This window comes from Hakea prostrata, chromosome 9, assembly GCF_041222555.1.
Source record: "Hakea prostrata isolate BN-2017 chromosome 9, UWA_Hpros_2, whole genome shotgun sequence".
NCBI lineage: Eukaryota > Viridiplantae > Streptophyta > Magnoliopsida > Proteales > Proteaceae > Hakea > Hakea prostrata.
The window spans coordinates 21975226-21989072 of record NC_142608.1 but is presented as its reverse complement, the minus strand read 5'-3'; the positions used below and the strand labels follow the sequence as shown (position 1 = coordinate 21989072).

General features: G+C 41.3%; 1 protein-coding gene across 1 annotated transcript in view; it reads left to right on the top strand.

The window, feature by feature from the left end:
- The window catches only part of LOC149005005 (uncharacterized), a 37746-nt gene that overhangs the window by 20068 nt on the left and 3831 nt on the right, over positions 1-13847 (top strand). The window contains exon 5 of the mRNA XM_089169350.1: positions 13240-13419. Coding sequence (XP_089025476.1) covers positions 13240-13419 — 180 coding nt within the window. The remainder of the gene's footprint in view (positions 1-13239; positions 13420-13847) is intronic.

Below are 13847 nucleotides of genomic sequence, written 5' to 3'. Positions count from 1 at the left end.
ACAGAAGCTCAGAAGCTAAAGCAGTTCGGATTCATTAAACCCATCGACCACCCAACTTGGTTGGCCAATGTGGTAATGGTAAAAAAGGCAACCGGAAAATGGAGAATGTGCACAGACTATACCGACCTCAATAAAGCCTGTCCAAAGGATTGTTATCCTTTACCAAGGATAGACCTGCTCATCGATGCAACAGCCGGTCACGAGATGCTCAGTTTCATGGATGCCTATTTAGGATACAACCAAATCTTGATGAACCCAGACGACCAGAAACACACAGCATTCATGACAGACAGGGATAATTACTACTATAAAGTAATGCCCTTTGGTCTAAAAAATGCTGGGGCAACCTACCAGCAAGCGGTCAACAAAATTTTCGAACAGCAAATAGGCAGGAATATGGAGGTATACGTCGATGACATGCTGATAAAGAGCACATCTCAATCCAACCATTTAAAAGACCTAGCAGAAGTCTTTGAGGTACTCCGAGCATACAAAATGAAGCTCAACCTAGAAAAATGCGCTTTTGGAGTATCTTCAGGAAAATTTTTGGGGTTCATGGTATCCCAAAGAGGAATAGAGGCTAATCCAGAGAAGATAAAAGCCATACAAGAGATGAAACCACAAAAAAGCATCAAGGAAATACAAAGTCTCACTGGTCGGGTAGCAGCTTTGAACAGGTTCATAGCCCGGTCAGGAGAGAGATGTTCACCTTTCTTTCAAGCTCTGAAAAACATTTCCAAAAAAGGAGTACCAGAGTGGAACGAGGAGTGTCAACAGGCTTTCGAGCATCTGAAAGAAAGCTAACTACTCCACCCCTGCTCGTACGACCGACCACAGGAAAGGAATTGATCATCTACCTGGCAACTCCGCCCTTGGCTGTTAGCGCAGTACTAATGCAAGATGAAGAAAAACAACAAAATCCCGTTTACTACGTGAGCCATGTACTCCTTGATGCTGAAACAAGATATCCAGAGGTGGACAAGCAAGCTTTAGCCCTGGTCATAGCAGCCAGAAAACTGAGGCCATACTTTCAGTCACATCCTATTGCAGTGTTAACAAATTTTCCCTTAAAGAAAATACAGCACCGACCAGACTTGGCCGGAAGACTGGTATCATGGGCAGTTGAGCTGAGCGAGCACCAGATAGAGTTTCGACCAAGACCAGCTATTAAAGCACATGTCCTAGCTGATTTTATCCTTGAAACTTCTGAACCAAAGCATGAGCAAGAAGAAGAGGCCACCTCCGAAACTATCAAAAGATGGATACTTTCAGTGGATGGTTCTAGCAACGCACAGGGGAGTGGAGCAGGTTTGCTCCTAATAAGTCCAGGAGGATTCCAAATACGTTTTGCACTACGCTTCCAATTCAGGGCATCAAACAATGAAGCAGAATACGAAGCATTGATAGCAGTCTTCGTATAGCAAAAGCCCTTGATATTCAGAACATCGAAGTCAGAAGCGACTCACAACTAATTGTGAATCAAGTGAACGAGTTATATGAAGCAAAAGAAAAAAGGATGACTAAATATCTGACCATGGTCAACCAATACAGACAATTTTTAAAAGACATCCAAATCCAATAAGTCCCTAGAGAAGAAAATGAGCAGGCAGATGCTCTATCTACGTTGGCTACGGATGAGATGGAGGCAGATCCGGTCGTATATATGGAAGAGCTACAGTTTCCAAGTATCAGTCTGACCGACCAGATGCACATATAGACCGTGCATGATTGGATGACTCCAATAATCAATTATCTGGAAAGTGATCTACTACCAGAAGATCCAAAAGCAGTTAGAACTACAAAGATAGAGGATGAAGCCCAAGTAGATCCAACGACAAGTGATGACACCATCGTAAGACGATAAGTTATGATGTGTAGGGGCTACGTTAAGAGGCAGCTGTCATCCTTAAAGAAATTCATGAAGGAAATTGTGGAGGTCATATAGGAGCCAGAGCCTTAGCAGACAAGGTAATAAGGCAAGGATATTATTGGCCCACACTACAAGAAGATTCGAAAGCTCATGTCCGCAAATGTGACAAGTGCCAGGCACACGCCAACATACCTCATGCTCCCGCAATGCCTCTAACATCAACCCTCTCTCCGATTCCCTTCGCTAGATGGGGGATAGACTTGGTAGGAAAACTATCAAAGGCCACAGGAAGCAGAGAATACCTAGTGGTGGCAATCGATTACTTTACAAAATGGGTAGAGGCTGAAGCACTGGCATCCATTAATACCGACCAGATTAAAAAGTTCGTCACACATAATATCATGTATCGGTATGGTATCCCAAAAATCATTGTTACCGACCACGGTAAACAGTTCGAAAATGCTGAATTTGAACGATTCTGTAAAGAGCAAGGTATAGAGCATCGTTGGTTTTGTGTAGCATATCCACAGAGCAATGGCCAAGTGGAAGTTACTAATAGATCAATGTTGGAAGGATTAAAGAAAAGATTGGACCAGTCTAAAGGCAGATGGGTAGAGGAGTTACCTAAAGTTCTGTGGTCTTACCGAACTACTACCAAGACGACCACCGGCGAATCTCCATTCCGACTAGCTTATAGAGTCGAAGCTCGGATTCCCGTAGAGGTTAAGGTCGGGTCTATCAGAGAAGAAGAATTCAATGAAGAAGCAAACATTGAAGGAATGAGGGCAAACATAGACTTCATTGAGGAAGTCAGAGATAAAGCACAATATCGCTTGGAAGAATACCAAAGACGCATTGCAACATATTACAATGCAAGGGTTAAACTACGACAATATCTACCTGGAGATCTAGTCCTCCGCAAATCATCTGGCTTCGATCCTACAAATCAAGGAAAGCTTGCTCCAAACTGGGAAGGACCATACGTTGTAGTACAACAAGTTGCCCCGAGAGCATACAAGCTGCGAGATCCAGAGACCGGCCAACTAATACCTCGGACCTGGAATTCAAACAACTTGAGGAAATACTATCAATAGTATAAAATCCTCAACAAATTTTGGAATTTTCTTTCAGTTTTGTCTTTAAATTGTTTAGATACACACAATAGTTTGTGATTCAGACATTTTGAATTTTTTGAATAAAGTTTTTGAAGTTTCTACATATCATCACAGCTCAAGCTAGAATACTTAGCTAAGATGATCACGGGGGTACTGACAAAAACTAAAATTCATCAACCGACCTACTAAGGTCGGAAACCAAAAGCCCTAAGTCACTTAGGCACCAAAAAGCCCTAAGTCACTTAGGCACCAAAAAGCCCTAAGTCACTTAGGCACCCAAAAGCCCTAAGTCACTTAGGCACCAAAAGCCCTAAGTCACTTAGGCACCCAAAGCCCTAAGCTCTTGGAAAGCCAAAGCCCTAAGTCACTTAGGCACCCAAAGCCCTAAGTCACTTAGGCACAAAAAGCCCTAAGTTACTTAGGCAACTGACCTACTAAGCTCGGAAAACAAAAGCCCTAAGTCACTTAAGCACAAAAAGCCCTAAGTCACTTAGGCACCAAAAGCACTAAGTCACTTAGGCACCAAAAAGCCTTAAGTCACTTAGGCACCAAAAGCCCTAAGTCACTTAGGCATAAAAAGCCCTAAGTTACTTAGGCAACCGACCTACTAAGGTCGGAAAACAAAAGCCCTAAGTCACTTAGGCACCAAAAAGCCCTAAGTCACTTAAGCACAAAAAGCCCTAAGCAACTTAGGCATACAAAGATTTAAACTTTTGTGTTCGGAAGAAAGGGGGTAACAATTAACAAAAACATCTATTATAGATTAAATATACCATTCTATTCCGAACAAAGAAAGATTACATAGAGCCTCAAAAAGAGAGCAGTGTATCAACAAAAGACATTTAAAAGTCATCCGAACTAAGTCTTTTTCTGCTCAGATTTACTTGAAGAAGTAGAAGTAGTTGAGCGTCCAACCTTGGGCATTGGATCCCAGTTCGAATCCAAAAAACCAGTTACTTCAACATCTGAAGGCTTCGGGAATCGAGGCTGGTCGGCACACCACTGGGGACGAGGAACTTTCAGGTCGTCATAGATGCCCGGATCAATAAAAGCTTTGAAGGCCTCCAGATCCAAGTCCTTAAAGGCGGCTATGATACCCTGGTAGACTTGGCGACGAGCATAAATGTACCCAGGGGCAGCAACCTTTGCCATAAACTTTCTGCACCCTGCAGTCTTGATCCATCTTTTAATGACTTAATGATGAAGCTCGTCGGAAAGATCTTCAAAAACACAGGGAGTTTTTTCCTCAATCATCCTGGTCAGCCGAGCAACCTCGCTATCCGAACTCTCCAACTTTGTTCGCAGGCTACTGATCTCTGCATCCTTTCCAACCAGAGAGCCTTCAACGTCTTCCAAGTTAGTTTGCAGAGTGGATTTTTCGAGCACTAATTCTTCGTTAGTACCCTTCACAGCTGCCAGCTCGCTCAGCAGCTCGGCTTCCCGAGCAACCAAGGAGTTGTTACTCGATTTCAAAGCTAACAACTCCTCTTTCAACTTCTCATTACGTTGCTCGGATTCCTGAAGAGAAAAGTAATCTTGCCGAGCCAATACTCTGACCCAAGGATTGGATCAAAGCACAAGCCATCCTGTACATCAGAAAAAAGGGCAAGATTACATATGAAGTAAAGAAAATAACATTCAGAATGAGAAAAATGTAAACATACCTCACAGTAATGTTATGTGCTTGTAGACGACCAAAGGTATGAAGATATTCAAGGTCGGACGGTAAAATAGCCCCAGTCAGCCACTCATTAGCAACGTGGGACATGGAGGGAGGATCGCCCCTGAAAACTGACGGGTTTCCATCCAACGACCAGTTCGGTCGAAGAACGTTGGCAGAGCCTGAGGTCTTAACCTCATCAGGATTGACCCGACCTGAAATATCCTCACCTAAGGAAGGGTGAGGATCAGAATCCGAACTGTTCTTGCTGGCCACCCTTTTTGTTGGCCGGGGAGGAAGATCGGTGAGATTCCCTTTCCAAACTCGGGAAGACGATGTATCCTTGACAGCAGCAGCCTTATCCTTAGAGGGAGAAGACCGATCAGCTTGTGCCTTATCCAGCTTGGTCGGATGCTTAGCCTCTACTGCCAACATAGTAGCTGCAGCTTCTTCAAAATCTTCCTCACCGAGCATCACTGCATCATTTTTCCGAGTAAGATGACTTGTAAATAATAAAGAAAAAACACAAGGATGAGCAAGAAAAAGTACACATCTTACCAGTGAGAAACCCCCAATAGTGGAGGATGTTCGGATATTCCGAACAATATCCATTAATAGCAAATAAGTTCCGATCTGCGGTAGGGATCATTCGAATACGATCCCGGGCTTCCTGTTCGGAACGCGAAAGAGGAGGGATGGCATTTGAGTCCTCCCTAGGTGTCTTCGACCACAAGATCGAAAAACTGGGAGGAGAGGAAGGACGAACAAAGAAATATCTAGACCTCCAACCCTTAGTGTTGGTAGGGAGAGTACCCTTCCCCACAAAATTCCCCTCCCAACCGGACTGAAAGGTAGTACGCTTGGAAAGATAAAACCAATGACGTTGTTCTTTTTTTTTATATAAGAAAAAACTGAAGAAACAAATCCAAGGTCGGCATCACACCGACCTCATCCTGTTTACAGAATCCCCAAAAACAGATGATATTACGCCAGCTATTGGGTGCTAGCATCCCCGGACACATCCCAAAACGATTAAGAAAATCAGCAAAGACAGGGTGTACGGGAAGTCTAAAGCCATTGACGAAGGCATCTTCATACACAGCGAACTCAGCAGGAGAAGGTCGGTGAGCCCGATCATGAGAAGATGGAACCCTTAGTACAAAGCTATCAGGAATGCTGTACCGAGCTCAGATTTCCTTCAAATCATCTTCTGTTAGCTCGGACGGATAAAAACTGGGGCCCGAAGTACTAGGGTCGAAATCTATGTGCTCGGAAGTCCTAGGACGACTTCTCTCAAGATCTAAAGCTGAAGGAGAAAGTTTCTGCAGCCAACGTATCCTATTTGTACTAAACCGACTACGAATACTTAGCGAAATTAATTCAGCATCACTAAGTAGGTTCGGACGAGTACCAGGAGACAAGGTCGGATTAACAACAGTATCACTTTCAGTGTCACTGTATCCAGAAGAGGAAGCCCCACTGTCCCCAGAGCGAGCAGTAGAGCTTCCAGAAGAAGGTTGACTAGAAGAGGCCCTAGAAGGCTTAGAGGCTTTCCTCTTCACACCCATTACTAAACAGAAGCGAAACAAGCAGAACAGAAAAAAGAAAAAATGCAAAAAAGAATTCAAAACACTATACAAATACAACAATAGAAGACATCAAAGAATTTAGAAGAGACAGAGGAACTTACTCGTGAAAGGAATAGCTGAACAGGCACCAGAAAATGGTCTGAAATGAACCTTGAAAGCTCTGCAACCCTTTTCGTCTTCACAGAGGAAAAAACAGAGAAGCAGAAGCAGAAATGAAAGAAAGAGGAAGAAGGAGGATTTATATCCCCCCCTCCAAATATTCTAATCTAAGGAATTAGAAAGGAGGACTGCAAAACTTCCGAAAAAGATCCTAATCTAACGGCTCTAAACAAGCTCATCCATCTAATGAGTCACAGAGATTGAAACCATACGACTTCTATAAGATCCCAATCTGAAGGTTGGGATTAAGAGAGAAAAAACGGTTGAATTTCCAGCATTTTTCAAAAGTTAAATGTCATCATTAGGGGTCATAAATACCTGACCACGTGTCAATAAAGTTACCTCCTCAGAAAACGTGCGCCGTCGTTCCCAGTTTTTACGGCACAAATATCCTGCCAGATGACGTCAGCAATGAAACTTCCAAAGCCAGGTTGTGAATGTACCCAAGTAACACTGGTTGGAAATGTTAACATGTTCGGTCACCAAATCTCTAAAGCCCGAACAAAAACAAAGCTCGGACTCCAGAGACTGGGGGGCTTATGATAAGGAAAGAATAAATAAACTTAAACCAGTCCGGTTTAAGCCCAGTCCGACCAGATCGGAATCAAACCAGTTCGGTTTTGAGCCTAGTTCAACCAGCTCGAATCACGTTAGACCGACCAAGTCTAGGTCGGTCGAATAAAGTACAAAGGCTGAATAACAAGGTAAATCTGAATAAGATTCTAGCCAAAGAAACAGTATTCAGTCAGGACTCTACTACTTATGTTCGAGTAGGACTCAAGGACTAAGATTCAGATCGTAACCTAATTAAGGTTTTAGTCCCACTCAAACTCATACGGAGAAAAGCTATAAAAAGGTATGAGAACACAAGAGAAAGGTACGCTGAATAGAACTATCACTATTTGAATTTTTATTGTTCATTACTTTCTTGCCTTCCTTAGTCGGATTCCTAACTAGATCGTCGAAGGTGAAAACTCGACCTCCACGGTCGAGCTCACTCTTGTAGGTTCAACCGGCTGAAGGGACGAACAGGATTGTGCAGCAACACTAGGATTAGGGTTAGACTAGTGTTTAGGTTGGTCCGATTGAGATGAAATTGGGAGGAAAGGTCTCCAAGGTCAGGGGATTGATGTTCCTAAAGTTTGGGACAGATCTAACAGTTTGATTGCTATAGATCTGACCTTGAATTTTAGGACTAAGAAAAAGTCCGAAAAGTGCAGAAAAATTCCAGAAAAATATAAAAAGGATGATGGGAGCATTAGGGTTATGGTTTTGCGCTTTAGGAGGGTAGCTAAGGGTAGGGAAGGATGGTTAGGGGTTGGGAGAATGTCCTTGTAGAGGGTGTTCCTTGAGTCAGAAGCTTCAGTGGCTGGTGTAGACTTCGAGAAGAAGATGAAGAACTAGAAACTGCAGAATATTATAGAACTCAAATAAACCAGGCCTTGGTCTTTCTCCTAGGAACCCATGATTCCCAAGTCTTCCTTCAATGCTTCTTTATTCAATTCATCAGATCTGATTTTTACATGAGGGGGTGGCTCTCTCTATAGCCTTGCATTGAAGGAAATTAAACTAGGACCCAAAAAAAGAAAACCAAGTTGAACTCAACTTAGGGAATCCAATTTGGTTGGATTTCCCATCACAACTCAATAACTTAAATAAAGCAACTAGACTCTTAATCAAAAGTTACTTGCAAAAATTAGCAACCAACTTCCATAAGGAATCCTACTTGAAAGTTGGATTCCAACTGGGAACTCTTACTTAGACATGGATTGCCACTCCAACAAGATCTCTATCGTAACTCATCAAGGATTGATCCAAATCATAAAATAAAAGTAGATCTAGAATCCTTGAAAGGAGTGAATTCTGACTAAGGGAATTCCTCTCTAATTGGGACACCTAACTAGACTGGGACACTTCAATAACTTGACCAAAGCAAAACCAACAATAGAAGTAGATATGGACTCCTAACAGTAGTCTGCAATTGACTAGTTCTACTGGGGCACCAAAAGAGTACTAGAATACCCTTAGACAGAGTTCGGCCAATTCCTTGGTGCACCAATGGGTCCTGGTTTGTGGTCCAAATCTTGATGGATTTTATGTGGGTTGGGCCTGGTTACATCACTAGAGCTATTTTGGTAATTTTGCATTATTCTATTTGAGTCAAATTAGCGTGTTGCTGGATCCATTATGTTCATAAGATCCTAAATCTACTTTTGTTTTGAATTTGGTTGAGGTTAAGACAAGTTATTGAAGAGTTCTAGTTATTTTAGGAGTCCCATTTAGAAAGGGATCCCCTTTAGTTACAGTCCACTTCTTACAAGGAGTTGTATCTACCTTCGTTTTGAAATTTTGGTTCATCCTAGGATGAGTTATGATAGTCATAATATGAATGTGAGTCTCAAGTCTAGTTAGAGATGAGTTATGATCATGGTCTTGCGGGATATCTTGTTTTTTCACATAGGCTAGACGAGATGGAGGTCGAGAGCAGAGAGTTGGGATATCTCACTCGATATCTCGCCATATCTCGCCGTGGATCTTGCTGGAATTCTCAATTTTTGCCTTTTTTGTGTGGATTTCGGCTGGATTTTCAATTGCAACTACTCTTAGCACATTTAACATTGAAGGAAGATTAATCATTCTCTGCTTGTCTTATAAACTTATGATTTAATGACTTGTATAGAACTTTTAATGGTTGTATCATTTTATTATTCTATTCTTGAAAATTGAGATTGTGATACTCAGATGGATAGAATTTTGATTACATTTAGGTTACTTGATGCATTTAATACACTTGCTTTTCATTTAGATGCCTTAAAGGTTCTATATTACATGTTGTATAGCCTTGCATTCCCTAATCCTACAACATTTCGGTTTCACACTATGGGTAGACATAGAAATCATACATAGGGTTGTTTTCTGACAAATCCAAGGTGACCAATGTGTTCAAAAGGCCTTAAATAGGCTAAATACCAAGTTTCAACCCAATTGGGACCTTAAAATCCACTGAGATGGGCCCACCAAGTTGACGCCAAAAAATTGTATATCTCGACTGGGATCTTGCAGAGATGGATGAGATCTCAGTTTTTCAAGGGTGGCGAGATCTCGCTTGAGAGAGAGATCTTCTACCATGGTTATGATAGTCCTTATATGAATGTGAGTCTCAAGACTAGTTAGAGATGAGTTATGATCATGGTGGGAGATCTCGCGAGATATCTCGTTTTTTCATATAGGCGAGACAAGATGGAGGTCGAGAGCGGAGAGTTGGGATATCTCGCTCGAGATCTCGCCATATCTCGCCTTGGATCTCGTTGGAACTCTCAATTTTTGCATTTTTTTTGTGGATTTCGGTTGGATTTTCAATTGCAACTACTCTTAGCGCATTTACAACATCGAAGGAAGATCAATCATTCTTTGCTTGTCTTATGAACTTATAATTTAATGACTTATATAGAACTTCTAATGGTTGTATAATTTTATTATTCTATTCTTGAAAATTGAGATTGTGATGCTCATATGGATGGAATTTTGATTACATTTAGGTTTCTTGATGCATTTAATACACTTACTTTTCATTTATATGCCTTAAAGGTTCTATATTACATGTTGTATAGCCTTGCATTCCCTAATCCTACAACATTTCGGTTTCATACTATGGGTAGACTTAGAAATCATACATAGGTTGTTTTCTGACAAATCCAAGGCGACCAATGTGTTCAAAAGGCCTTAAATAGGCTAAATACCAAGTTTCAACCCAATTGGGACCTTAAAATCCACTGAGATGGGCCCACCAAGTTAACGCCAAAAAATTGTATATCTCGACTGAGATCTTGCCGAGATGGATAAGATCTCAGTTTTTCAAGGTGGCAAGATCTCGCTTGAGAGAGAGATCTTCTACCATGGTTATGATAGTCCTTATATGAATGTGAGTCTCAAGTCTAGTTAGAGCCCAAGTTTGAGTCACCTTCTTATGTTGAGTCCTAATGTGATTATACATACATAAGGCTATAAATAAAGCCTTTCTAGCTTGTAAAAGGGAGATTTGGTGGTTAATAAATTTTGAGTTTGAAGGTGCCAGGAATTGGGGTTGTGGGTTCCCAAAGAGAGGACCTGTGGCTGCTGCGTGATCGAGATTTCTGCAGAATTTTGAAGCTCTTTAGATCTCCATTGTCTTCTTCAAGTAAGTATAAGAAGCCCCACACCCAACCCAACCCCCAGCCCTACCCTCTCCCCTCTTCCCTCTTCTTCCATCACTTGCAGCCATTCTCCCTCTTCCCCCTTAGCCTGCAGCAACCCCCCTTCCCATCCCCAAACCCTAATTTCTTCAATCCCAGCCCTCCCCCTTCCCCCAACCCCTGCAACAGCATTCCCTACCCCTTCCTACCCTATTCCCTCCTTTCCCTCCCACTTCCCATCCACTCTCTTCTATTTCTTCTTCTTTTTCTTTTCTTCTTGTGGCAGCATTGTAAATTTCCAGCATTTTTAAAACCAGATTTTTCCTAAACTCTAACCCTTAGATCTCCCAAATCTCTTGCCCAATTTCCAAAGCCCATTTGGAACTAAAATCCTCTCCCTCTACCCTACTTTCAATCCCTATGTCAGTCCTTTCCCTTCCCCTAAACCCTAGTAAAACCTAATTTCATCTTCTTCATTCAAACCCTAAAAACCTTAATCCTACTTACATTCATAACTTCCACACCCTTTACCCAAACCCTAATTTCTTTTTAGAGTCATCGTCCAACACCCTTCCTAGATCTTCAATCCTAACCCTAGTCCTAGCCATCCCCCTAGAAACCCTAATTCCTATCAAACCTTAAAATTCAAAACTGTAAACTTGAAAAATTCAAATCTGAAATTAATTTACAGGAAGGTTTAAGATTGAGTTTCAATGAACCCAAATCCGTAGCCTTACCTGAAACAAGCCATTCTCTCTTCCCATCCCTAGAAGCCTATTTTCAGACTTGACCCTACAACAGCAGGGTACTAAACCCTAGTTTACTGCTGGTTCATTTGATTAAGATCATGAAGAACTCTAGATTTAGGCTTTGCCTCCAATATTAAACCCTAGATTTGGGGGTTCGCATCAACCCCTAGATTTGGGGATTCACATCAACTTCTCAATATTTGTTCTTGCATTCTAATGAAAGTTTGAATGTTTTATTGTATATCCATGTTTAGATTTGTGAAATTACATGATCCAGTTTTACTGCATAAATGGGCATGTGTGAATCAAGAAAACCAGTTTACGTTAGGTTTTAATAAAAAATAATGTTACCATTGTGTTTGTTGACCTCAAATTTGGCTGTACACAAAAATTCAAACCCGAAAACCACCTAAAACCCACTGAAACATGCAACCAAAATTGTATCAAGTTTCGCCAAAGTTTCAGCCAAAAGCTCGATATGGTCAAGACACCAAGAGAAGATGAGATTTTATACCTTGCCTCTCATAGGCGTCTATATTGCGCATAATTGTTGTGTCATCTGCAAATTGAAGGAACAACAACTTGGGGTAACCTTCAACAGTGGGCATCTAGAATGTATTGGCTCTTAAATAGGTGGGTATGGGTTTATGATGTAGTTACTCAATAACCCATCGTCACTGTCATGCTAATACTGGCCAGGTTGGCTTCGTAAGGAATATGAAGATTTTGGGATGGGTTGGCCTCTAGGTACTGGTCAAGGATTTTGGTTTGCCTTTGATCCTATAGTGTTTGGCTGGCCATCATTGTACCCTATGTTAAACCTTATGTTTAAGAGATTTGTTTGGTGCAATGTGTTGGGCCATTAAGAAGCATGATAGAGATAAACTTAAGTGTAGAAGAAATGATGTTGCCCACTTGCCCTTTGTTCGCCATGTCATCTTTCCACTCTTCCCATCTTTTCTTTCCTTTGGTAACAATTTTTTATCATCCTAAAAAAGAATAAATGGAGGATGAGTGGCAAAACTAGGAATGATAAGGTAACGAATGATTATTTTAGAGCTGGTCTCATGGTAGTTCATATAAATGATTAAGCTATGACAAAGTTGATTGAGGTGGCACAACCCACATTCAATGGAGGCCTTTAAGTGCCCTTGTACGGAGAAGTGATTTAATCTAGGTTGAAGGAATTAGAAGATCTAGGTGCAGGCCTAAGATAACCTTAGGATTAGTGGTGAGAAAGGATATGCATAGCTTAGGCCTTGCATCTAGTAAACCTCAAATAGAGCAGATTGGAAGACAAGGATCCATGTAGCCAACCCTATTTAGTGGGGACAAGGCTTGTTGTCCTGTCCATAAGAAATTGGGGAAGGTGGGTGTGGCCCGTGTGGGTTTCTTTGTCACATTTCCAAGTAGACAAAAGTTTCCGGACCAATAAGTATAGCATCCTTGGAGCACTGAGGAAAGCAGCTGCAACTTCCTGCATAACAGAGAAATCTGGCTTTCCACCTGTGCAGTTTCTCACCTTGTCTATGATGGCTCGTATTGTTTTATTTGTTTGCTTGTCAGAAACTCAAGTGGTGGGGATCATCTCAGAAACCCCAAATGCAAATTTGGGAGTCGGACCTAAATGGTTGGACCACATGATATAAGCCTCAATCATTTTCCCTTGTTGTGAAGCCATATCGGAAAGGGAGGTAGCATGGCAATACTTTTACAGCCCTAGGATTATCATTAACATAATCTTAGGTTATTTATTACAATAATACATTTATTGACAATACTTTTACTACCCTAGTTTTATCATTAACTTTCTCTGGGTTAGTTAACACATTCTGCTTAGGGTTGGTCTGCCATATCATGCATTTGGAATAGTCATAGTTATTCAAGTAGCATCTGATCTGGAAAACTGGTTCAATTTACTGCAGGAAAGATCTTTGTGGAAATTACTTTCTATCATTCTTACAAGTGGGGTTATTCTATTCTCCATTGGGGTGCTAGCACAACTTCATTGGCCTCATGCAGTTAGAAAACGTCCAGCAATAAGTTCTCTAGCTTCAGTCTCTGAAGTTGGCTGCTACCAGCATCAGTCCCTTGAAGAAACTGAGGTATAGAATGGTTCTAGCATTGTTGTTCATTACATTGCTTGTTTGTTGAGTATTGTCTAATCTAATGCAGGAATTAATAGGTGAAAGTCAAAGAATTTGAAGGATATTCTGATGTGGCATTTAACTGTGTCTTTTTGCTACTTAAGATTCCTTTAGTTTGTGCAATGTTTTCTTTCATTTGATTGGCAAGAGGAGGTTGTCTCCATAATATTGTGTAGCAGTCAACCAAACTCCATATATCCCTAATCCACCTTCCCTTGGATGGGTTTACTGTGCATCTTCCCTCTGATCATTGTTCATTTTATGTTTTATTGTTAAGAGAGTAGTCTTCTGTGATGAGTTTGTTTTCGAGGGTCTCAGAGGAGCTGCAGAAGAATCATTGTTGATTGCCTTTCATCAAGTGCCTACTCCACGAGTAGGTGAGTAGA